This window comes from Scardinius erythrophthalmus (genome assembly GCF_964197995.2).
Source record: "Scardinius erythrophthalmus genome assembly, chromosome: 24".
NCBI lineage: Eukaryota > Metazoa > Chordata > Actinopteri > Cypriniformes > Leuciscidae > Scardinius > Scardinius erythrophthalmus.
Window position 1 is genome coordinate 10,219,336 of NC_138244.1, and position 27,619 is coordinate 10,246,954.

Below are 27,619 nucleotides of genomic sequence, written 5' to 3' on the forward strand. Positions count from 1 at the left end.
CTGCAGCATTTTGCACCCTGAGTGTGAATCAAAACAAAATATCTTGAGACAGAGGTGCTGCAAATCAGGAGAAACATGACATTGCATTGTGAGAACGACACAAGTATGTGGTGCCCAATGTGCAAAAAGTATCAACAATCTAGTATTTGTTATGCACTCATTTTTTGACCAGAATCTGCATGTAAAATGATCTTTGCACTCATCTTTTTGCATATTTTCCCACCCACTTCCACACTTCCAGTGACCGTAAGAGCTGAATAGCTTGTCTACAAACTAAAACCTCTCAACCAAGCGAAAAAAGGGACTCTGCTCCAACTCCGTTTCCCATGTCTTGTTGTTACATCTTTCACAGAGTTGCTCAAACCCCAGGACAAAATGAGCTGGCAGGCAGAGGAAAGTATTCAGCCAAAAAAAAACAAAAAAAAAAAAACCTGTGCAAATCACATAAATGTTTTTTTTTTATTCATAATATACAGACACAAAACAAAAACACCAGAATGGAAAACAAAAAAATGAATTATTTCTGTGATATTTCCATATAAATATGCTATAAAAAATGAAGAAGCAAGTAATAATAATAATAATTTGTTACATTTATAAAACTCTTTCTGGGTGCTCAATGCGCATATGGAAGGTGTGAATCTCCTCAACCACCACCAATGTGCAGCATCCACCTTGATGATACGACGGCAGTCATACTGCGCCAGAACGCCCACCACACACCAGCTTACTGGTGGAGAGGAGGAAGAGTGCTAAATATGTATTATGCAGAGTTTATTGTTAATTATGCATGATGAGAAAGAGGTTTTCATTGAATTATTCAGCCTTTAATCAACTTTTCTAAAGTTTATCTTCAACCTATCAACCGGTCCGATCTTTCAGGCGTATAAATTTAATTCTGGTGCATGTATTGATTTTTAAAGCATAACAGTAATAACATGCACAGCTTTGTTCGGTGACAGCTTTATAAACCTTAAAGTGATAGCTCTGCTAAAAAAAAAAATATATATATGTAATTTATTCACCCTTATGTCGTTCCCAACCTGTTTGACTTCATTTCTACACAAAATAACCGTTTTTTTGTCCATACAATGAAAGTCAATGGGGTCCAAAACCAATATTGGACCCCATTGATTTTAATTGTATTCACATTATTTTGTGTTCCACAAAACTGGTGGCTAAATTATGATGATTCTTTATTCATCGAACAGAAATGATACAGGTTTCCAATGACTAGTATGATCTAACCGGTTTTATTTGCAGTGAGACATACATTAGATCATCCAGACAGCACATTGACACAAACATTACTTTGTAAGTTACACACATGCAACTCAGTCAACAACAAGTACAGATATGTGGCTCTGTGAAGCTTAAGTCCAAAGTGACAAAACCGTTCCACTTTTCAGGATTCACAGGATGCAAAATAATCAAATAAAAGGGCGGTAGAGAAAGAGAGTGAGAGAGCACTAAGAAACAACACATTTAGTGAAAGGCAAGGTAAAAACGAGGCTAGCTTTGTAAGGTACTCCGCCAGATTGGGCGTTTTACAGTCAATAAAGCAAAAATAGAAAATGGAGGAAGCACACGTAATGGTTTCCGCAGTGACCTAACAAACATAAGCGCACATTCTGCACCGAGCATCCGAACGTACAGCGACACATTGAGATCAGTCTCTTGACATACAGTGGGACACTTGCAAACTCACAGGACAGAAATACGCCTTTTTCAGGCGGAGATTATATCATAAGCAAAGGCAGAGGATGAGACGCTAGCAAATTACAAGCTATGGAATAAGATAAAAAGAAAATTCTTCAACAGTACCTGAATTTTTTGACCAAGAAATGGCACAGGATTGAGACTTCCACGACTCAGATTACTCCAAGCAAATCTGGGACAATTTAATTTTTTCTCTATAATACTCCCTGTAGACTTTTCTGAAACTATATAGCTAGAGCAGATTTTTGGGGGGGCTGCAAATGACCAAACAGGCCCTTACCTTCAATAGTTGACTAGGGGTAAAACCATCATTTGGTCCTTGTAGTTTTTTGAATATTGAAGTTTGTTGACACTATATCACATATTATTAGTATTTTGCTTGTTTGTTTTTGAATAAACCCAATTTTACACATGCCAGCAGTTGTTATCTCCACACTAATAGTCATATAGAACGGCCTGGACCAAACGTTCAGCTTCAGATTTTCACAGCAAGATCTTCTCCCTGGTCTCAGGCAGTTTCAGGGCCACCAGTCCACCACCGACCAGAGCACCGAAGGACAGAAGAATGGGGATGACTTTGGTAATGCCAACGAATGACGCGAAAATTGAGCTTCCCAATATAGCCGCCAACTTACAAATGGCATTTAAGGCTCCAAACGCTGTGGCTCTGTAAGAAACGTTGAGAACAGGAATTAAAAAGATGTTTACTAAGGGCCAGATTTACTGAACGGCAAATTAGTGTACATCCACAATCTAAAAAAAGCGCAGATGGGAGTGGGAAGTTCTTTGGGTGCCATGTCAGGCTCAGCATTGGTATTTGTACCATTATTTACCACCGTTTTTGGGCACTAAAAAAAAGCACAAATAGCACTAAATTGACTAGCGCAAACATCACATGGCATGATTCATTTAAATACTCTCCTCCCAAAAATTTAGTGGTCTGACAGGAAAACTGCATTTGCACTAAGGTCAAGCACAAAAATAACGTTTTCATGCATTTTAATAGCTAATTCCTCATTGCCTGTCTTTAGGAAATCCTGACAGTAGTTTTTTTAATTGCCCTAAAAGTAAATTGTACTAAAGAAAATTTAACAAACAATTATATTCAAAGTCAAAATAACAAAGCTAGATAATATGACATGTAGTGTGTAATATGCGGCATGTATTTTATATACCTTTTTGAAGCTGGGTAGAGTTCCACGGTGATGACTTGAATGCCGTTCCATGCTGCTACGCTAACACCACAAAACAGACACTGCCAGGCTATAATGGCTGCCTGACTAAAGCTCAAGAAAAGGAAAAAGGTACATCCAGCAGAAATAAGCATCGAACCACCTGTAGAAAGAAGAAAAAGTGGTTTTCACAGGCTTGTCTTGGTTGGAAAAAACATTAGTGACAGATTGCAAGCTATTAGATCTAAAAATATGGATGGCACCGAAAGAAAGTTTTGATAACATTCCCTTTAAAGGGTGAGTTCACCCAAAAATGGAAATTATCCCATAATTTACTCACCCTCAAGCCTTAGGATAAGTGTATACAGTATGATTTCTTCTTTCAGACAAACACAATCGAAGTTAAATAAAACATATCCTGGCTCTTCCAAGCTTTATAATGGGAGTGAATGGTATCTTAGATTTTGAAGGCCAAAAAAAGCGCATCTATCCATCATAAAAGGTATCCATACTGCTCCAGGGTATTAATAACTTCTGAAGGCATAGGTCATAGGTCACTCTTTCGCCGGAACTAGACTCGCATACGGCCGTTACTGGAAGCCAGTTATAAATATAGATATTTTTCTAACAAAAACGCACCGCTTTGCTTCAGAAGGCCTTTATTAACCCCCTGGAGCCGAATGGATTACTTTTATGATGGATGGATGCACTTTTTTGGGCTTCAAAATCTAAGGTGCCATTCACTCCCATTATATTTTTTTTATATAATTCCGATTGTGTTTGGCTGAAAGACAAAATTCATCTAGAATCTACATCTAGAATGCCTTGAGGGAGAGTAAATTATGGGATAATGTTCAATTTTGGGTGAACTAATCCTTTAAGTTCTGAAAAAGTAATTTCTGAACGTTCAAAACGTCGCCCAACATTCAAGATTTGCAAACATTATAGGAATGTATACTTTTGAATGTTTTTGAATGTTCGGAAACAAATGGTAACATTTAAAAAAATTTAGACGAACATCCAACTAAAACATTTAAGAAACAAACGTTCCACGAATGATGTATAAATATTTTTTTAGTGCTGATGTTTTAAGAACATTATTAAAGACCAGATAACTTTGAACAAATTATCTATTGAAGTAACTGGAAGAACATGTGTTCGTAACTTAAGGAGAACCTTGCCAGAACGTTTTCTAACAGAACTGTTGTAAGCAGGGTAAGCTCACCTATAATCTTGATTCGTCCAATTTTGTCCATGAAGAGTGCTGAGATGATATTTCCAGGCAACACGGCTAAGCTGCCTAAGAAGCTGACCAAGTAGATGAGGACGTCGTTCTCATCCTCATAGTCTAAATGGCATCCCTTCTTGTTGTGTAAGAAAGTGACGTTCTCAAATGTACAGTCAATGAACTTTTCTTCATATAAGTCTGTGGAAATTAAGAAACCATGAGGCCAAGTGTGCTAAAACAACTCTGGATAGTGGGTAAGATCTCTTACCTGTGTCGTTAAACACGGTACTGCGGATGGTGCAATTCTCAAAAAACGTTTCTGTGGATCGGATGTTCTCGAATAAGCAGTCCACGAACAAGGAGTCTTCAAACTTCACAGACTTCATTTCAATGTTGATGAATCTGCATGAAAGCCCACAACACACATTGAGAAACTGACAATAAAAAAAGCATTAATGGATAACAGACGTCGCAGATGGTGTTTCTGTCAACGTACTTGTCGTTGATGTATTCTCCTTCTCTATGGACTTGGTTTTCCAAGGAAAAGTTGAAATGAAAGTGCTCCACCTTCTCCCGATGAAACACTTTCAGCTTGGATTCATACTCCTCATGCTGGAGGTGTTTGACCATGTCAGGAAACCACACTGAAAGCCCGTAATAACTGAAATATACCACAAGAAATACAAGAAATGAAATGTATAGTGTAAGTGTGAATACTCCACCAATGGTGTGAGTTTGGGGGAGGAACTATCTGTTTTTCTGACCAATGGCTAAGAGAGTGGGGGTGTTCTGGTATTGCAGTTCCATTTTCTGACACTATAGGCGCTAACATTTACCACCAGTGTTTCAGAAATCAAGACTAATTAGGAATTAGTAAAAATGCTTTACCTAAATGCCATAGTGAACCATATGATGGCCATTAGCAGAGTAGCGAGTCTTAGATCACGACCCAAGAGGGACAAAATATTTTTGATGACCTGCACACAAAAATAGCTTATTTTAAGATTACACACTGAATAACTTAAGGTAAACTGAACTGTTAGCTTTTTAGTTTACCAGCTTGGTCAGTGTCAAAGTTCGAACCCCCCATCTCTGGAAAGCAGTTCCAGTTGCAGACTGAATCTCAATAAACTCATCTTCCTGTGTCTTTGGAGTCTTGATATGAGTTACCTGGAAAAAAATATTCAATATTTTTAAGGCATTATGGTAAAAGACAGATTTCACCATGTTATCATAGTAGATATAATTGCATTACATTTTATTACAAACATCAAATTTAAACTTACAGTAAACACTCTCTCAGGTTCTCCTTTGGCTCTCCAGTTGGTGTCATGAACCTGTTTCAGGATCATCCAGGCCTCATCATGTTTAGCATTCTGGAAGAGACAGATATTGTTTTCTCACAGCTGTGTCAATATTACTCATAATGGCTTGAGTTGTGAGATACATACACTAAAGTTTGGGGTCAGAACTGGGGTCAGAATTATCAGAACTGACATTAGAAAAATGTATAATGTTACAAAAGATTTCTATTTTAAATTTTTAGAATTTTAAATTTATCAAATTATTCTGGAAAAAAAGTATGGGATCAAATTCCCGCCAAATATATAGCGGTCGCGTATAAAATAATTATAAGCGTGAATCAAAAATTTAAAAACACATGTAAACATATATTGCACAAACTGAAAAAAAGAATGCAAAATGATCAGAATGGCAAACAACGTGGTCACGGATCAAAATATAATAAGCGTGAATAAAGAAATAACAAGCATGAATAAAAACTTTAAACACATTAAAAGTTATTTTGCACAAAACTTAAACTTATGGTCATGCTTTGTTAAAAAGTATGGTTTTATTACTGTGTACTTTGTGCTTTCTTGCATTTTCTGCTCATATTTTACTCTTTTGTACGCTTGTGATGTTTTTCTCTTCGCTCTTCTTTCTATGTTCTGCGCTTGCTCTTCCAAATGTTGCAGTTCGAGTTTCATGTAAATTAGGGCGGGCTTAAGCGTCACCATTGGTCCACTAGTTCTAGATTGACAGATACTCCTCTAGCCAATCAATCGAAGAGGGGAGTTGACGTCACACCAATGCGACTCGTGGTACAAGCTGTTTATGTTTGTACAATTTCTTCAATTCCATTATAATATACTAAAATGTTATTTTTCTAATACTTTTACATACTGTTCAATTTCTTATTTGTGCTTTGATATGTGCATTTATTAAATTAATTATTTTCGCTTGGCATACCAGCGTGATTGCGTCACCGCCATAGACTGTAAAAAAATAGGTCACCGCACACTTCAGTAGGTGGTGCGCGCCCGTGAAGCACTTCATTCTGAGTAAATATAACAACAAAGAAGCACTGCTGCACTCTCTTTTATTTCATTTTTCTTTAATCATTATACTCCTTTTCAGGAGTGCTACACTTACAAGGGAAGACGGCAGTTCAATTTAACTTTACAAAGACTTTCAAGCAGTAAAGCTATCTGAACTCTGGACATAAATAATTATATTCATTTTTTTTGAGATACATGAGAATGTTAATGTGCACACTGGTAATTGGTGTTAAACAATATTACTTGGCTCATGATGTCAATATGCTAAGGCTGCTGTAAGTAAAACATCCTGCAATTATGAAACACTACAATTCGTTGCAAAAACGAAGTTAAAAACGGCCATTGTCTGAAGACTTTAGGACTTTGACCTGTCGCCGCTACGCATTGCCTACCTTTTTTTATTAACCTCGCCAAATTTGACAAGATTATTGAAAATGATTGTGTTACAGAGAAGATAGAGAAACCAGTTGAATTTAATACAGTGATTTATTACAAACTTACTGTGTTTACTTACATAGCTACATAATTGCATATTACTTTAGAATTAATGTTTTAAATATAGCTTAAAATTTGAATACAGTAACATCTCCATCAGCGATAGGTAACGCTGTTTCTAGAGTGCCGCTGTCCTGCAGAGTTTAGCGTCAACTCCGATTAAAAACCTCACCTGTCTTAAATATCCTAAAGACGATGATTAGCTGGTTCAGGTGTGTTTGATTAGGGTTGGAGGAGCTAAACTCTGCACCCAGGACCGACATTACACATCCTTGTTATTGATTAAATATTAAAGTAAAACGGCCAGTAGGTGGTGGCTGCTCGGAGAAGATCGACGCTCGCGGTGCCAGGTCAAGTGCATTAGAGGTGAATGATGGATCATCAGACAGGCATAACTGTAACAGGTCGTTGTTAGGATGACGAATTTAACTATACCATATTGCCAGGTATACGTATACCGGCAACAGTTTGAGTTGCAGGCACACATGCAGTTTAAAGGTGTCCTGTTGATGGTCGTCTTCCCCTGTATAACAAGTAAGCATCAGTAGCCACGAGTCGCATTGGTGTGACGTCAACTCCCCTCTTCGATTGATTGGCTAGAGGAGTATCTGTCAATTTAACTAGTGGACCAATCGTGACGCTTAAGCCCGCCCTAATTTACATGAAACTCGAACTGCAACATTTGGAAGAGCAAGCGCAGAACATAGAAAGAAGAGCGAAGAGAAAAACATCACAAGCGTACAAAAGAGTAAAATATGAGCAGAAAATGCAAGAAAGCACAAAGTACACAGTAATAAAACCATACTTTTTAACAAAGCATGACCATAAGTTTAAGTTTTGTGCAAAATAACTTTTAATGTGTTTAAAGTTTTTATTCATGCTTGTTATTTCTTTATTCACGCTTATTATAGTTTGATCCGTGACCACGTTGTTTGCTATTCTGATCATTTTGCATTCTTTTTTTCAGTTTGTGCAGTATATTTTTACATGTGTTTTTAAATTTTTGATTCACGCTTATTATTTTTTTATACGCGACCGCTATATATTTGGCGGGAATTTGATCCCATAAAAAAGGATTAGCTATGGTTTCCAAAAATAAAAGGCGTTTTTGAACACCAAATTTGGACATATGAATATGAACATATGAATAAATTATGTCAAATATTAAAATGAAAAGCATTATTATTTCACAATATTACTGCTTTTAATGTTTTTTTTTTATCTTGAGACTTCTTTCAAAAACATTAAAGAAATTAATTGTACTGACCCCAAACTTTTGAATGGTAGTATAGTTTAACAAGTTCAAGCAACAACTACATGTGCTTACATGCATTTATTGCATGCATTTACATGTATTTATACATTTAAAGAGGAAACAATACACGTTTTGTCTGTTTCAAAACCTAGCATAATTAAAACCCTGCATATTAGACTTGTGAAAAAAAAGCTAAAGGTGAAATCTTGATTGTAAATAAACCTTTTCACTCAGTACTGAAATAAATAGTGTAATTAAAATAGATTATTTTACCCTCATTAATATTCATGTGTGCTGTGGGTTTGTTTATTAGAGAATCACTTGGTTAGCTTAGCATCATGCTAATGTCAAACTTAGCTCAAGATTTGTGTGGTGTGAGTTGCAGCCTATGAAGAATGTTCCAAGTCGTTCACTTATGACGGGTTATGATGCCGTCTGTGTAGGTAGTAAGAAGTGAGACAGCTCACTAGGTCTTGGAACAAAGCTATTGTATAGCTGAAATATAGTTATGTACCTCCAGCAGGAAGCGTGGGCTCTCAGGCATGAACATTAGCCCAATAAAAGCTGCTATTGCTGGGAGAGCACAGACCAATACAAACACTCTCCAGCTGTGGAACTGGAACTCAGAGCCCATACTGAAACCCCAGCCTGAAATACAGCAAAACACAAGCAATAAACATAAATACAAAAGGGAAAAAAGGAAACTTTATCCTTACACCGCTCTACAATTACAAGGTATGTGTTTGTACCATATCGAGGGATGATGCCCCAGGCTGTGAAGGAGGCGTAGATGCCCCCCATCATCCAGAACATGCAGAGCCAGCTGAGATGTTCTCCTCTCTTATCCATCTGCAAGAACTCAGAGAAGTACGAGTACACGATTGGGACGGAGCCCCCGATCCTGCAAGAAAACACAGGGCAGCAGTCATCTTACAATACAATTATTCATATAGGCTACCTTTCATGTTCACAAACCTCCATAAATGGCCACGGGAGCATATTGAGGAGACTTCTAAAGTCAGGATACAGCCCTTAGGCTTTTATTGCTTGAAAATACTACCAGAGGCAGCTAGATTGAGAGTTCCCCGTGGATCAGTAGCCTACTGTAATTACTGCCCAGCCTTGCTTGGTTTAAATTAGATGTTGAGCCTAGGGAGAAAGGCCTGAGCCTGGACAAGCCTGATTTACAGTAGGGCTCAAGCTCCAATGGAAAACAATGACTTATTATCATGCAATTATATGGCTTCGAAGGTGGAGGGCAGACCCAAGTGTTTTTTCTTGATACCATTCCTTCTCTTTCTTTCTTTGCTTTGTTTTTTTCCCCTCCAGCTTACCCAAATCCAGAGAACAGCCTGAAGAACAGGAAGAAGCCGTATCCTTGGGCGAATGAGGAGAAGAAGGCAGAGATGCAGTTCATGGCCAGGACAATGACCAGACATTTCCGTCGGCCCACTTTATCAGCCAGGCCACCCCAAAGAAATGCTCCAAACATCATTCCCAGAAATACTATCAAACCTGCAGGGGAAACAACAAACCATGTGAGATCAACTGACAGATACATTAAATATATATTTATACATCTATACATAAAGATATAATAAATAATATTATTATAAATATTACATAATCTTTTAACATTATACGGTTATATTTTAATATTATTTAAAATATTATTTGTTTAAAATATTTACAATGTAAAAACTACACATACATACAGAAATAAATACTTTAATGTTTAATTACATTTAATTTAAGTAAATAATTTATGTTATTTATTCATGTGTTTATTTATTGGTACGTTTCAAACGTTTTTAGTAGACATATTGTTTGAGTACCTCTAGGGGGCGCCATATCCCTCCTTTCCTTCTTGTTTGTGTGCATTAGGATTCTGATCACCCCTCAAAATAGTTTTTCTGTGCAGTGTTTACTTTCAATAACTCTCATCTAATGAGATTCAATAGAGCCTACATGTGTTTTTTTAAATGACATAGACTTAAAGGGATAGTTCACCCAAAAATTGAAAATTCTGTCATCATTTACTCACCCTCAAGTTGTTTCAAACCTGTAAGAATTTCTTTTTTCTGCTGAACACAAAAGAAGATATTTTGAAAAATGTCTGTAACCAAACAGTTGATGGACCAAACAATAGATTTTTTTTTCCTACTATGGAAGTCAATGGGGTCCATCAACTGTTTGGTTACAGACATTTTTCAAAATATCTTCTTTTGTGTTCAGCAGAAAAAAGAAATTCTTACAGGTTTGAAACAACTTGAGGGTGAGTAAATGATGACATAATTTTCATTTTTGGGGGAACTATCCCTTTAAGATCAGAACTCAAGTAACCACAATCAACTTAAGCTAATGCAGTGTCAGAAATAGAGGGAAAAGAACATCAAATGAGCAGTCACAATGTTATAAGTGATTGCAATAAAACGTTTTGCGGTTCTGGGCTGCGTTTCCAAAAAGCATTGTAAGCCTAAGTTGATCGTAGAGACCATTGGTGGCAATTGTTCTACAATCAACTTAGGCTTACGATGCTTTTGGGAAACCAGCCCAGGTCAATCTTAATGAGTGTGAGTGGGTGTTCAGAAGCTATAGCAGGACTCACAGGTGTGCTATTAGGCTGACACAGCATGTTTAGTGATTGTACCTGTCAGTTGGGTGCTCACTTAAGAGAACACTGAAAGAGCTGGCATTCAATTTGAACCTTTGCGCAAATGTCATACGATGGTGGAGGCACATTATCATTATGTCAGTAGATTAACTCCTTTTTTGAAAGGCGAGATTATAACAATTATACTTCAAGAATGCAAAAGAAATAGAAAAGGTTTCATTTTAATTATGATTCAACACTGAGGCTAGTTTTTTTAGCTCAAGCACTAGCGAATGGCGCTAACACGCATGGGTTCAGTTCCCATGCATGACCATGTCACAAAAGTTGCTTTAGATAAAAGCATCCACAAAATGTACAAACGTTAAAGTTAGCTCAAGACTTAGAATTCAGACTTCATAAACAGACTCATATTAACATCATAAAAACAAAAAGCCTCAGCTCAGACTACAAGAGTCTCTTTTTTAAATTAGACAAAAAACTTATTCTCATAGTTTGTTTATTAAATAAGATAAAAAATTGAAGAATTGAACATATAAATTTTAAATGCTTATTCAATTAAATCCTTTAATGTACATATTTTTTTTCTGATTTTATTATGCTTTCAGACACCAATACTCTCAGCTCCTTTTGACTCATTTGATGAATTCTAGTCTGCATAATGCACACCCCCAAGAAGCACAAGGGCCCGGCGTTGAGTACAGATGGTCGTGTGGTGAAGGGTGTCGGACTGGTGGAAGAGTGACAGCACAGTCCTCTCTGAGCAGATCAACATATGGAGCTGAGCGGCCATTATCCCCCACCACTCAGCGTGAGGATCCTCCCAGCATCCCATTGGTCAGCCTTAATCCGCAGAGTCACGCAGTCGTGACAATGTTTCAGAGCCAAAATGAGGGCTGTGGCTTTATTGCCATTCATATTTGAATGAGAACTTGAGTTTATATTGCCAGGGCTGAAGGTGATTTGTGTCATCTTTTCAATACTTTCACATATCCCCAATTAATATGCAGGCTATAAATAAGATATTCGTAGGCTGATTCCACCGAGAACTAAAAACACTTGGCGCTTTCAAAACATTGCTGTGTTTGTTTGAGAATTCCGACCAGGCTGACATAGCAACACTGACTCGACCAATGGCATGAGTTCGGGCGGGGTTATTTGTTTTTTGGGGACCAATGAAAGATAAAGGAGTGTCCAGGAAACTATTTCAATTTAAATGATGAAATTGCTTTAGCTTAGCTGGGACTTTTTGTTACAGTGTTTCATTGCAAATCAGGTACAGATGAGACACTTTGAAAGACTATAGCTGAGTATTTGTCAACATTTTTTTTACTTGATTAATAAGGCCGACTAGTCTTATATTTGTAAAAAAAAAAAAAAAAAAAAAAATATATATATATATATATATATATATTCTGTCTTTTGAGTAATGATATTTTTAGCTGGTGTTTAATTATGTTGTGCTTCAGCTGCTCCCTGTCAAACCAGCCTAATTAATCAGGCATAAAAGTGCAGTCACATAAGCGTTCACATTTTCTGTAAATTTTGCTGGCAAAGATGGTCCATTGTTTATTTTTTCTTGTCTATCAAGATAATATTGTCTATAAAAGGTGTAGCGATGCATAAAGCAGACCTCACACAGAAGTCCTTTTCAGACCAAGCAGCTTTCTGTTGGTCAGCGTGGCGAATCCACATGACTAACTGAACCCGATGCAAAATCCGTGAGGGAAATCTTTCGCCCTAACGTGAAATTCCAGATTTCGTTGATTCCTATCAAAAATTTGCCAAACAATGGTAAATGTGACTGCACTTTAAAAGTGATTAGTTGACTAGCATTACCCACCACCTGGATATTTCTGCACACCACTAAAATCAATGTAAACTCTGCAGCGTCATGAAATCTGGCACAGTGCTAGGCCAAAAAATGAAAACAATTATGAAAACCTGTAAAGTAAAGTGGCAGATGTTCAGTTCTAGACCTGCAAAAGGCTTTAATGTCTCTATAAAGATGGCAGATCAGAACCAACACTGTTAAGTATATGAAAAAGCGAGTGATGAATATAACTCGATGGAGATTGCAGGGGGAGGTGAGCACAGGATTATGTATCAGAGCAAGGTCAGAAGAGAAGCTATCGATCTGTCGGGCTACTGCTGACTCAGTGGTTCTCCACCGACGGGCATGCAGGATGAAAAGTGCTCACTCATTCTGGCTCCCTGAAGCTCACACAAAGTCTTTACTCTCATATACACGCTGATTCTGCACACACATCAATATCACTTAACCAAACAGGGGGGAGATTTTGCACTCTCACCTCTGGTGCTTTGAAAAATTCAATCTGATAGACAGATTTGTAGATTGCCTTCATTATTACAAGGTAAGTCAAAGTCTTTAAATCTGGCTTCATGTAGTAACTACTGAATTAAGGAAAGTAGATCAATAAAAAAATCTCTGAATCAGGTATATCTCTGAAGTGAGATCAAAAAGCTGTAAAAACGGTGTTATTATAAAAAAAACTGTTATTTATGAAGTGTTCTAGTTTCTGAAGCTGTTCAGAAACTATATATATATATATATATATATATATATATATATATATATATATATATTGATCTTGCTTCTCAAACTCTCCCTTTATTGTTGATAGTAATTTATTCAGGGCCAATATTACAGATGAATTTTAAGTTTAGCTCAGAATAAAATAAAATAAAACATTGTAAAACACTAAATTAATGTCTGAATTTATTTTTTGAAAATAAAATAGCAACTAAATAAAAAGAATGCAAATTAAATAAAATAATAAACAAATTTTTCCAAGTTATACCATAGCTTCGGTTTCATAGGGACAATATTTTTGGGGTACAAAAAAGACAACTTTCCAACACTCCGATTTCTATGCTTGCTTGGTCTTGCTTAATTGTTTCTCTGAGGCTTTAGTTTGGCTGAAAACTAACCCATCTTAGTCTTACCGTTGGGAGTCACGAGTCAGTTCCCCCAACTTGCTTTACTTAGCAAGAATGGATTGATGTAAGGCCGAGTGCGAAACCCAGTTGCAATGAATCTTAACCGTCGAGTGCTCCATTAGCTAATTTGAGAACATTCTTAATTGATGGTCTCCTTAAGTAGCAGTTGGCTAAAATAACTGTATATGCATTCACTCAGGTCTGCTTAAATTCACAAAACCACTAGGATTAATTAAACAAAAAAAATTCAGCAGCATGTGGAAAAGCATCCAGAACTCCATAACCAGCTAAAATTAAAGGGATAGTTCACTTTGAAATTAAATTTTGGTATGTTTTAGCTTACCTCAAGGGCATCCAAGATGTAGGTGTCTTTGTTTCCGCAGTAATTTCAATTTTGATATTTTTAAGTCAAACCGTTCTTGTCTGTCAGTCATATAATGCAGGTCTATGGTCACCACCTCAAAGAGCATGCACAGAGAAGTCCAAGTTAAACAATTCCCCATCGTAAGTACACATTGATGGCCTAAGACACGAAACGAGCGGTTTGTGTGAGAAAACGAACAGTATTTATATCGTTTTTACCTCTTGTACACTTTCCGGCGCTTGCGCAGACTAAGCCAGAACGCGTGCACACGTCACACACCAGGATGCGCGCGCACCCTGGATCACTTGGACATGGATCACTTGGACATTGTTGTGTAGAGGTAAAAACGATATAAATACTGTTCGTTTTCTCACACAAACCGCTCGTTTCGTGTCTTAGGCCATCAATGTGTACTTACGATGGGGAATTGTTTAATTTGGACTTCTCTGTGCATACTCTTTCAGATAGTGACCATAGACCTGCATTATATGACTGACAGACAAGAACGGTTTGACTTAAAAATATCAAAATTGAAATTACTGCGGAAACAAAGACACCTACATCTTGGATGCCCTTGAGGTAAGCTAAAACATACCAAAATTTAATTTCAAAGTGAACTATCCCTTTAATTAAAAAAAAAAAGATGGAGGAAAAAGGATATCTGCACACCCACCCATAAAACAACACCATACACTGAGAAAATCATTCTTTTATCATCTCAGGTTCATGTAATTTATGATCATTTTAATTGTAAGTTGACATAAATTGTAACTGAGATGGGCTAACAATGGGATGCTAGCTGTATAGCCTACCATCTGCTACAGTACGTTTAAAAATAGTATGTGAAACAGTGCACATTATGCAGTGCTAAAGGTTTCAAATAGTATTACACTACATTTTATTCCCACAACCTCACTGCATGTATACTTGAGCTGATGGTGTCCGGTTAACATTTCTGCTAAATACTGTTAAATACTGTTATTTAGCATTTTGTTTATGGCTCAGTGGCGGAACTAGAGTTTTATACATGGGGTGGCCACTGCTACTTGCGGGGGTACACAGTACACACACACACACACACACACACACACACACACACACACACACACACACACACACACACACATACAGTGGAAAAGCTTATGGAAGGAATTGGGTCACTCTGTTTGTGTCTATAAGTGTTGAACATCCAAAATATTTGCAGAAAACAAAGCTGAAGCACCAAGGAGATAAGATACCGTAGCATGTGTCTGTTATGAACTGCTGCATTTATTTACAAAAAAACCCTCACATTTACAATTTTTTTTTTAATTAGATATAGCAGGCATCAAGCAGACATGTACTTGAAAAATTTAAACAATTTTATTGCCCATCAATATAAAATCTTATCCTAGGAAGATTTAATACAACATAATTATTTCATTATAATAATTTATAATTATTCTTTCTATTTTTTTTTTTTTGTGTGATGATTTTCTGGTGAACTATCCTTTTAATCTGGCAAAATCTTCTCAACTTAAATTCCTGAATTTGGTATGTGATTGACTGCCTGTGTCTGGTAGATGCTCTGAGCTTTTGATGGTTCTGAAGTCTGACCACACTGACTCTGACTAGCCAGTGGTGATGCAGGGACTGGGGTCTGTTTGCATCTGATCTGCCTGTTAGTCAAGTCATTTTAAGCCAAAATGGGGGTCAACCTTGAACAAATTGCAACAGAAGCAAACTCAACTGATTTTGTATCCTCAATATGTCCTGAGTAAGGAAAAACAAGTCCAGAAGAATCCCATTAGGGGAAAGTTTAGAAAAAGACCCAAATATAGCCTATTCATTCTTTCTCTCACATGAATAGGGTAAAAATTAACCTTTAGATATCACCATGAAAATTACTGAGTTGATTACTTACATCAAGACAAACAAAAAATGTATTACAAGTTTTTTTTTTAAAACTGTTTGTTAACATGGACAAATGGTGCATAATCTAATTATGTATGTGCTAATTTGCATAAATACCACAACAGATCTAAACATTGGGTATAGCCAGGTGAAAATGTCTTGTTGAATCTTGTTGACATATAACTGTAAAATACTTAATGTTAATGTCTGAATGGAACCCATTTAGGCTACCCATGACCATTAAAAAAAGAAGTACTTTTTAAGAGATTGGGTTTTGGGCTGGGTCTGTGGGACTGTTTCTGGGGGACGAGTCTGAGGGAAGAACAGGAGACAATGGTAAGGAGAATGCAGAAGACAAAAGGTAGGTAAAATAAAAAGTGAATCCCCAGAAACAGTTTTCAAAACTTTCCCCTAAAGGAATTCTTCTGGACTTTTTTTCCTTACTCAGGACATATTGAGGATACAAAATTATTTGAGTTTGCTTCTGCTGCAATTTGTTAAACCTTTTTTCATAAAATGACTGGACTTGTGCTTATTAAAAATAACTCTTATAGCCTATCTCTCTTTCTTTTCATGTTTAATTGACCCTGTTAAAAATATGCCATGTTTAAAATATGATTCAAATCATATTCATATTCCAATCATCAATTACCAACATTTTTATCATAACTATTCTCCCAGTATAAAAAAAAATTGGTGTTTTTGGTAATTTTCACAATTTCATGGCACCCCAGAATATTTTGTTGTATGAATATCTGAACATACCAAAGAACAGACCCTGTGCTTTAAAAAAAAAAAAAAAATCTGTTTTATTCTAGCTTCATGCGTCTTTTTTATCAACACTTGAATGTTGGCAAGTTTCATAAAAGCAACATGAGCAAAAAGCTGAGAAAATCGCATTTTTATCAAAGACTACATCAGGATCAGATTTAATTTAATGATGATCAAAACACAGTAGATCGAGTCCATCAGCACCCTACACCCATAAAGCTTCACAGTCCTAGTGATCGCATTATGATATCGCTTGTTTCTGCTCTTCTTTGCCTCCGTTTTGATCTCCTATCCTCACATTAGCTAGAACATTTGTATAATGTAACGTACACACGGCAAGGTAGCCTACTGTATGCGTGTATTAGGCCGAATATATTCGCCTTAAAAACTTACTTCAAATATGATGTTTTCTTATTCGGTGAAGTTCGGTATCTTGCAACTATCTCTCGTCCTCTGCTCGTCCGTTTGAAAACGCGCGCGCGCCGCGCTGCCGGCGAACGTAATTATTATTTTTTTTAAATCAGCGTCAGCAACTGCCAGTAGCAAATAAAATTTTGGGGTGGCACCCGGGGTGGCCAATCGCATGTCAGGGGTGTCCAGTGCCACCCCGGACCCCCCTCTGGCTCCGCCACTGTTATGGCTGCATCCACTATAGCATACTTTACTACACAGTCTGTGAAAAACTGTATGTGAACAGAGTCTGAATTCACAGAATAACAAAATAAAGTAGGCGAGATTTTGAAGTGAGCATATGGACACTTTACTATCCCATGAGGCCACAGGAGAGGATTTGTGACAGTGAAGGGACGCATCTGACTCTGGTAGGTCACATGATAACGACAACATGACGAATGTAGAATGTCCAGATTACTATATATATATATATATATATATATATATATATATATATATATATATATATATATATATGCTAAGTATGCCAGCATTCTCATATATATATATATATATATATATATATATAGTAATCTGGACATTCTACATTCGTCATGTTGTCGTTATCATGTGACCTACCAGAGTCAGATGCGTCCCTTCACTGTCACAAATCCTCTCCTGTGGCCTCATGGGATAGTAAAGTGTCCATATGCTCACTTCAAAATCTCGCCTACTTTATTTTGTTATTCTGTGAATTCAGACTCTGTTCACATATATATATACATATATATATATATATATATATATATATATATATATATATATATATATATATATATATATATATATATATATATATATGCTAAGTATGCCAGCATTCTCATATATATATATATATATATATATATATATATATATATATATATATATATATAGGCTAAGTATGTTCTATATAGAATACTATATAAAACAAAAGTTAGTAGCCTGATAGGTTGTTAGCAGAGGAAGTGTGTGCAATGCATTATGGGAAACCAGTAGATAGCGCAGTATACTGCCGATTTTGGCTAATTTAGTGGATCATTCATGTGTCAACTGCATAAATACTGAAAGTAGTATGATAGCATGCTATTCCGAACTCTAAAATGGTGACTTACCCAGCATTCCCTTCTCAGAATGGGACAAACACATGTCTTTCTCCGCACTGGGTAACACCAAGGCCACTACAAAGCACTCCACGCTGTCCGCCATTAGCGCCAGACCCAACACCACGAACAGGGTCCACTGGAATCTCCCGTGTCCACAGTCCTCCATGATGTCCTCGTATTGTTCAGCCAGCTCCTCCTGATCTGACACGGCGTCCGCCGTTGTCCTCGCTTTCGCTCTCGCCGCCCTCCTGGCAGTCTTGGCCTCATCTGGATGCGGGATGCCCTGGTACTCCCCTTCATACATTTGATCATCTTCATCATGTCCCTCGGTGGCGTCACTGGCGGCGTCTTCCTCTTGGGGAGGGTAGTCAGTCTGATAACCGTAGCCGTCCGGTCCTCCCTGTCCATATGTCCCATAGCTGTCTCCGTCTCCCTGGTGGTAAACGTTGTTGTGGTAGGGGTCCGCCATTCTTTTAGATATGTTCTTACTTAAACTGCACGTCGGAGCCTATATGGGCATAATCCGTAGTTGATATTGTTTGTGTCTGTGTTCCTTTGAACTTCCTGCGTGTTTACAGCTAAATAAATCTTGAGAGGTCGTCGAGGCTCCAATCAAATGGGTCTCTTGAGTTTGACTGTAAGGATAGCAGTTGGTAACTTCTAATCACCTTTGATTTTCTGAGCTCTCATTGGGCCACATGCTGAGCCTGCAAATGGAAAACACTGAATCAACAACACATAACCTTGGAAAAATGCTTCAACATCAAGCATAAATGAAGGACACATTTGAACTTTATACACACTCTCTCATGATATAAATTACAGGCCTCATAACCAGGGCTGCGTTTTCCAAAAGCATCGTAAGTTGTTCGTTGAGACCATTGGTGGCAATTGTTCTACAATCGATTTGGGCTTACGATGCTTTTGGGAAACGCAGCCTAGGCTAAAAAATTTGACATCAGTGGTTTGGCTGATGTCAAAACTGTTTATTTTTGAAACATGAGTGGGAACCAAGGAACCACAATGGATAGAAAATGGTGATCTGGGGTACTGATGGTGAAATGATGCCTTGAGAAGCACAGAGGCTTTCTTATCAACTGTTTTGTAAAAAAGTCAAACTTACTCAAAGCTTTTCAACATGATGCATGTTGCTGTCAACTAGTGGTCAAAAAGATGAAAAAGATGATTGTTTCACATCTGTCTCTACAACCAACTCTCTGACAATATTTTATTTGAATTTAATTAAAAAAAGAATATCTATCTCTCTATATATCTATATCTATATCTATCTATATCTATCTATCTATCTATCTATATATATAGATAGATAGCTTAGGTGTATTGGCAAACAATTTTTATTTTTTTATATTTATATAAAACATTATTTATGTATTCATTCCTTTGCAATATTAGCATCACATGCTATACTGAAGGCAATAAATAAACAAAGAAATAAAACAAACAAACTTATTACAACATTACAATAAAAACTTCATGGAGAAAGGGCTGATACTGTTTAGTCATGCATGTTTCATTTATTGTACTTATAGATACCATTGACTACTGAACTGTCCTGCATTTAATGTTACAAACACTAAATATCAATATTCCTATCTAATATCAAATTAGCACTTCTTATTGTAATGTTGTAAGATGTTTAATTGTATGATTGTTGATATTTAGTCACAATGAGAGTTCAGTAAAATATGCATCACAGGCAATATACAGTAAGTGCAATAAACATGCATTCCTGAATAAAAATCAGCCTTTTTCCTTTTACTGTAAAGCATGTCACACTATTAAATGTTCCTTCCTTTGTTTCACACTAACTAAATCTGCTTACTAATGAAACCCAGGCCTGTCAGAAGACACAGAGGCCTCTTCTCATTTATTGACAGCTGTTTGGGTCTCCGCTAATGCAGCAAATGAGATTGGTCTCACTCGACACGATTCTAGCTGTCTTTCTGGCTCAAGCGAGGATTTACCCAAGAATCCTGTGCATTTCTTATTCCCACTGTGGTCCATATATTCACATCACCAGCAGGCAGACATGCTGTGAATTACAATGTAGAGGATGTACTCCACCATACATATGTTAATGCCATCCGTCCAGTATGCTACTACATAATGCCTGTGGACTCATTACAGGAAATGTTGCTTGCTGAGACACTCATGAATAAGGTGTGAGGGTTATTAGTTCAGTTAAACAAGGACCTTAATTTGAATATCTTTGGTCAGAGCAAGATGGTACAAGTGGGATCATCCTTTGAATTGCTCATTTGAATAATTGTATAATGAATGACGAGGTCATACACATGAGCCTGTTCCAGATTAATTAGCGCTGATGAAGAAGACATGAAAATGATCACTTCGGATTTGTTTAAATTAATTATATTTATGAGATCTTTATGGCTTTAATTATACAGGAAATACAGTAGAGAGAGAGAGAGAGAGAGAGAGAGAGAGAGAGAGAGAGAGAGAGAGAGAGAGAGAGAGAGAGAGAGAGAGAGAGAGAGAGCAAAAAAGAATATAAAACACTGTCAGGAGCATGTGTGCTAAGGGGGTCTGCTAACTGAGCTAGCAATTAGCATCCCATTTATAGTCATAAAACATTCACTAGTAGCCATCCTGAGCTATGATGTCAAAGGGTAAAAAGTTAATTTTATGCTTTTAAGTGCAGTCACTATCAAAAAAGTCTAATGTAATTTAATGAAATATACTCAGTGCCTGATAAAAAATAACCTACAAAATTGCTGTGTGATGCATGTTGTGCTAACTGTGTAGGCTAAATACAACAATTAGCGAATTTTAAATAGTATGTCATCACATTATTAAACAGAAGCTATAAATGGTCAAATTAAACATTCATTGTTCGGTTAGCTGACTAGCCTTTCGGAGTGCTAGTTCATTAACTTGCAAGGCATATGCTAGCTGATTAACAAGCGGTTGCAAACAAGAAGCTGAGTGAGACTGCAGAGGTTGTCTGGAACATTAACGTCATCTCTCTGAACAGGTAAACTGATCAACTCATTAGTTCGCTTTCCCAGCCTTGTTGTGTTTATAATTGCTTCTCTGATTGATTCTGTATCAAACTTTTAGCTAAATGTTGTTTTAAAAAAAATAAAGACTAAAGAGTTGTGGGAAACATAATGGTGATAGTATTAAACTCATGCAACCGTATATCCTGTTTAGATTTGTACTTTCTGCAATTAAATCTAGACTTATTTGTGTTAATTTGTGAAGATTATCATGATGATCAAAAAAGTGTAAGAAGAATCATAAACTTTTGTTGGTCACAGAATATATTTTGTGCAAGAGGCAATGGAAAATATTCTATTGGGTTTTTGTTGAGGTAAGGTGATGCTAACTTCCAGATTAGCCAACAAAAAAATATTATCACTGCAACAATATTGTTTAGCATGCTGCTAGCTGTTAGCCTGCTAGATTAGTGACCAGTGCTAGAATTGGGTAACTGGAAACTCTATTTTGATTATCTATGAGAAGACACTGAGAAATGGTTTATTTTTTTTAACAGGCATAACAAATGGCTACATCTTGGGGGTAGAATCTTACACAACATCGGCATCTAGCAACAGCTGCTAACTGGACCATGCTAACCAGCCAAATCTTGGTGTTACACTGCACAATGGCTCTAACATTCAGGTAGGCATTTCATTATTGCTGAATTCATGCATTTTTTTTACAGGTATGACAACCCTGGGCGTCATATACTGACGCTTTTGACATTTCGTCGACATCGAACGCACATGGCACCCTTTAGCGTCAATACGAGACACACAGAGCTTTGTTCGGTTATGGGTAGGTTTAGGTCTGGTGTAGGGTTAGGGTTAGACCGCTAGGAGGCGCCTTCTGGCCCATTTCTATTTGCGTCTCATATTGACCCTAAAGGGTGCCATGTGCGTTCGATGTCGACGAAATGTCAAAAGCGTCAATATATGACGCACTAGGATGAGAACGGGCTGGACAAATCACAACACATTAGCACTAATACATTAATACAAGGAGACAAGACTAGACTGGACTGATAAGACTGTCAAATTCATTATGATGGGAGATATAGAAGCAAAGGGTTAAAAGTAAAACACATTTAGTGTGTCTGGAATGTTCATCAAAAATGCAGAGAATGAGATTTCCCTCAGGAATCGATCCAAACAAGGCCTAATAGAAAACTGTTGTTGGGGCAAAATCAATTTGCAATCATTTGAGGCAGCGCACTCCCCTCCAAATTCCCATGTCTTGTTAAACATTACTCCCCATCTGTGCATTATATGAAAGGGACGATTCTGGCACAGCGCTGTGCAAAACTGCTAGAGCTCATTAAATGGCTTTTTATTCAAGATTGATTCACTTTGGTTTTTTTTTTTTTGGCTCCTGTGTGAATAACAATGGATTTGTTTATTGTTCAGAAGAGGATTGCGACGAGGTAAATGTGGAATTTGGCATTTTCTCAGCCTGCCGGCATCTGCGACAAAGTGGCTCATTCTCTTTTGACAAAGACAAGTGAAGGTCAGAATTTCCAGATGGGCTTTTCTCAAATAGAATCAGTTGCAGCTTCATCTGATACCTTTTCCATCGAGCCTGCAGGAGACATTTGGCTCTTTGCAAACCGACACCAGATGCACATTTCTGGCTGTACTTGTGAGCAATAGTTACTATGACAATGACAATAGTTTCTATGACAATAAGGCGGACTTGAGAGTTAAGGCAATGACTTTTGTTTTTCAAGCTAATTATAAATGTTAAAAAAAGCATACTTGAGGAAATGTATAATCAATGCTTGTTTGCATGAACACACAGCGAGATCGATGACATAAATCATTTTGCAAGAGTTGCAATATGTCTAAGCCACCGACACTCCAGTCAAGTAAAGTCAGGTCATCAATAGAATGCTTTAAACCAACAGCTTTAGAGTATTAAACGTAAGGAAAAAAAACTGTGTCAAAGAGGGCGGAGCCTCAGTGCAAACCTACCTATTACATACCCACCCTCAAATAACCATGAACCAATGGTAGTTCGAAGGTGTTTACTAGCCGGAGTGAACTTTTCCGTTAAAAACTGTTGGCAAACTGTTTCGAACTCCCGAAAAGAACTCCAAATTAAGTTCGTTTTGGCCTGATTTTGTTTGAAATTACGCCACACCAGTTAATTTTTCAATTTTGCTTGGATTATATCAGTGCCTTAAGGGTGAAGTGTGTTATTTCTGTGCCACAAGTGGCTCAAAACATAACTGTGAATACTGACTATTTTCAAATACGTAAAAAAGAAAAAGGAAAAGAAAAAATGAATGAGCTAGTAACTCAAAAATAGCACTGCAACTGTGCCATCTTAGGTGAGTGATGTGTGTATAGCAAAAGAGCTGATTTATGCATGGCAGGGCGTTCAGAACTTTCCCTGAGAGAAAACACACTGCAGCAAAGAAGACATCCGTGGTAAAAGACACTTCTAGTGCACTGCGCCACACCCGCGTCAAGCCAAATATACAACACATGCATCAAACCATAGAAGCCTGGCCATGAAAGATTTAGTAGGATAACACTCAGTCACATGGAGCCCGTCATTCATTATCCATGGGTATAACAAGATTCTGGTTAGTTGGTGGATTCAGCTAATGATATTCACAGTTTGAGCATGGAGACGGCAAACTGTCCAGCGGGCATGCGTGGAAATTGAATTAGGTCTATTCTCAAATATTTTGAAGATGACAGGTCATCTGTTACTGAGTGGTAGGATGAATGTCTGAGGATAAGAGAGGTTTTTGGTTTGGGATTATGATGAATTGTGGGACATAATGTGGATGACAAGGGTAACTTTTCAACTTTAAGGTTCAATTCAGGTGCATTTGGCAATGCAGCAAACCTACAAACAAGTGTAAAAGTGTTGATATACGGGTAGTTGATATGAAAAACGTATGGGAAGTTGATATGTGTGACATGCTATACTCAATCAAATCATTTTAAACAACATTTTTGTCATTGTTTTATTATTATTATGCATGCTGTTTTTATGCTCTCATATTAATTGAGGAATATTTATACAAAATTTCATTTAAAAATGAACAAGGGAACACATAAAATGTGAGAAATAAATTGAAACAAAAATATAAAAAATATTATAATATAATATAATAAAATAAAATAAATATTATATATATATATATATATATATATATATATATAATTTTGAACCTAAAATTTTACATAAATACAGTATATGCACACAAAATGAAATTTGCTCCTGTCTACCTCGTCTTCATGCATAAAATGCCCTTTATTGAATATTCCAAGATGGCAGAACAAAGCCAAAGATGCCAAAAATGTCCGAAAAGAAGATTAGAACAAGTAAACAAAATAGGAGGGAGGCTGCTGTGAAAGAACTGATGTGATATCTCTCCCTCTCATCATATTTTATACCTCATTATCGCAGACGTGGCACAGCATGAGAAATGACAGGCTCTTCAAACGGCCCTCACAACACTCTTCTCCAAAATGGAGGAAAATGTCACCAAAACCGCAGGATTGCGGCCGGTGTGTGTGTAGCTTTCGGGGACAGGAGCCCAAAGCCTATTACATCTCAGTATTCATCATACATCTGATCATCACAAACCCGACTATTCACTATTCTATACTATCTATGATAATGAGAATGTTCTGAGCCAGTCTACTTATCTACTATAATGTATATTATAACATCCATGCAGTGTGTCCCACAATAAATAGCATTATGTGCTGTATAATGTCTCAGTATGTCCTTTTGTAAAAGTTACATTTGTTATCCAAGTTGTTTTTACATACCAAAAATAAAAACTAACTCCTGAAACTAGCCTCTGTAAACAGCAAACAGTGTCAGTAGCCGGCCCACACTTTTTTAAATCAACCAGAAAACAAGCCAATGTGAAACTCTCTCTATATACATATTCAGCATTGCTGATATTGGATTGGCTGAGAAGTCTGAATAGGGCTGGGCTTTGTAAAGTGGGCGTGGTTAAACAAAGGGGTTGGTCTAGTAGTGGAAGTTTGTATGTATGTATGTATTTGTTTCCGGTTTACTTTCAGAACAAATCTGTTGAATTAGCAATGAATCACTTATAAAGAGTTTTGTTCATAAATGAATCAACAACAAATATTGGTCAGATGGATCAATGAATCACTCAATAAGACACTCACTTGTCGCAACCTACTGGCGTAACCAATAAATAACCAGGAAAAAAGCCTTGGAACTGCAGCTCATTTCTCTTCCTTTAGAGGCACATCCAGTTTTTTCAGCGCAGCCAAATTAAACACAATCTAATTGCTCATAATCAAATACACAGATTGGTCTTCCTGGGTCTAAATGAGGTTAATCATATTGGTTTAAAATCTGTCCTGATAATATTCGTGCTTGTCTCTCATTTAGATCAGTTAGTAAGTGTCTTGTTCTGATGCAATCCCTGGAACATACCAGCACTGGCTGGGTTTCTTTGTCTTGCGTTACACTGCTTTTCTCTTTTTTTGAACCACAAAGCTGACTTCCCTAAACATTATAGATGTATCTAGGCTATGTGCAGTCCTTCCCTTTGGTATTGGATCTTTCTCTGCAGGTTTGGACTTGAAACTGGGGCATGAACAAGTACTTGGGGTTCATTTTTCTCAAAGCACACCCTAAAATAAGCAGTGAGGGGCAATGTTTTGTAATGGAGAAGTTGCTATAGTCTGTAGTTTGTTTAAATGGGTCATACCATCTTAACCATCATGTTCTGCTGAGATTGATTTTGATATCTTTATGCTTGAGGTCACAGATATATATACAGTAGAGTATAAATCGCATATTTGAGGTCTAAACAACTGCATTCTTACCTAAAAAACTATATTCCATGACACAATAACTACAATTATAGTGGGTTTGCTCCTCTGCCATGATGCTTGATGTGAGAGTAAAGATCTGGCAGAAACAAGTGGAGCGATACAAATGTGTTTCCGTGCGATATTAGTAGAATATCACATTGCTGGAAAAGGCTCTCAACCAATCAGATTCAAGAACCAGAACTAACTTTTGTATTTGTAAACCAGCTCAAGCAAGTCCCCAACAGTTTTCAGAGGATTTTAGTTGGATGATTTAACAACATACTGTATGCTGTGACGGTAATAAATGTGACAAGTAGAAAAACTTGACAAAGTTCAAAGAAAACACCCGCTGAGAACAAAACCACAGCCAAAATCCCATGTGGTTGACACAAATGTCACATCTTTCAGAGCTACTGCGACCACAGCTCTGATGATGACAGTGACATCTTCATTAACAGAGATGCTATTTCTAACCCAGTGCAAAGATGATCTAATTTAGCTCTCGCTGAAAGCGTTGATTGACTCAAAACTTGTGAGTAAAGCCGAGAGAGGTAAACTAAAGCCTCTCCAAACACCGGCAACCTGCTGTTAATTCATCATGATCTGACCATGAAGCTTCTGTGTAGCTCCTGAACTCTGCCTCAAAAGCTTTTTATAAATATGAATCACAGCTCCAGGAACACAGATTCCGAATTCATTTTCATTCATTTTCATGGCTCCAAAAACCTGCAAGTCTCGAAGGAGCCGTTGGCGTCAGAGGATGGGCAGCAAGATGATGTCTACACCAAATTAAGTTTTCAGAACAATAACAACAACAATACCTCTGGTAAGACTAATGCAAAACATACACATTTCTATTCATAGTAAAATTCCATCAATTGAATTGAATAATCCTTGTATTTTAATTGAATTATTGATTAAGGATTGTTCAATTATTCAATTAAAATATGTAAGGATTCAATTCAATTTGATGGAATTTTACTATTAACTGAAATGCATAAATCTTAAAAAAAGTGCACAGGCACTTTATTTCAGCGGTCCATTTAAAATACAATTATTTAAATGATCTAAAATTCACATTGAATGATCTAAAATATAACTTTTTAGGTTAGATAATTGAAAAAAAAAATGTAATTATCTAAAATACACATTTAAATGATATAAAATACAAAGAATTACAAATATGTGTGAATTACAATGTTGCTTTAATAATTTTTTTAAATTAAAAGTAGGTTTTGACAGCATTAATATGCTGAATTAAATTACTTTAGCTGTTTGAATGTCTTTTGAGCTAAAGAAACGGATTTGTGAAGGAATCATTCTGGTTTTGTGAGCCAGATCAACTGAAAGACCTGACTCAAAAAAATAAACAATTTGTTCAAAAATGAATCTATAGTGTCAAGGAAATTATGGTGGATCTTCATTAAATAAC

General features: G+C 36.8%; 1 protein-coding gene across 1 annotated transcript; it reads right to left on the reverse strand.

Moving 5' to 3' along the window:
- Nucleotides 1–1,235: 1,235 nt before the first annotated feature.
- Nucleotides 1,236–18,815, reverse strand: sv2bb (synaptic vesicle glycoprotein 2Bb; the record flags this gene model as incomplete). The annotated part of the gene is made up of 12 exons (XM_081355322.1): nucleotides 1,236–2,386; nucleotides 2,895–3,054; nucleotides 4,117–4,317; nucleotides 4,388–4,521; nucleotides 4,616–4,780; nucleotides 5,008–5,096; nucleotides 5,176–5,289; nucleotides 5,406–5,495; nucleotides 8,723–8,856; nucleotides 8,958–9,109; nucleotides 9,543–9,723; nucleotides 18,356–18,815. 12 exons carry the CDS (start codon nucleotides 18,813–18,815, stop codon nucleotides 2,203–2,205), a joined length of 2,064 nt encoding a protein of 687 aa, XP_081211448.1. The 3' UTR covers nucleotides 1,236–2,202.
- Nucleotides 18,816–27,619: the final 8,804 nt, after the last annotated feature.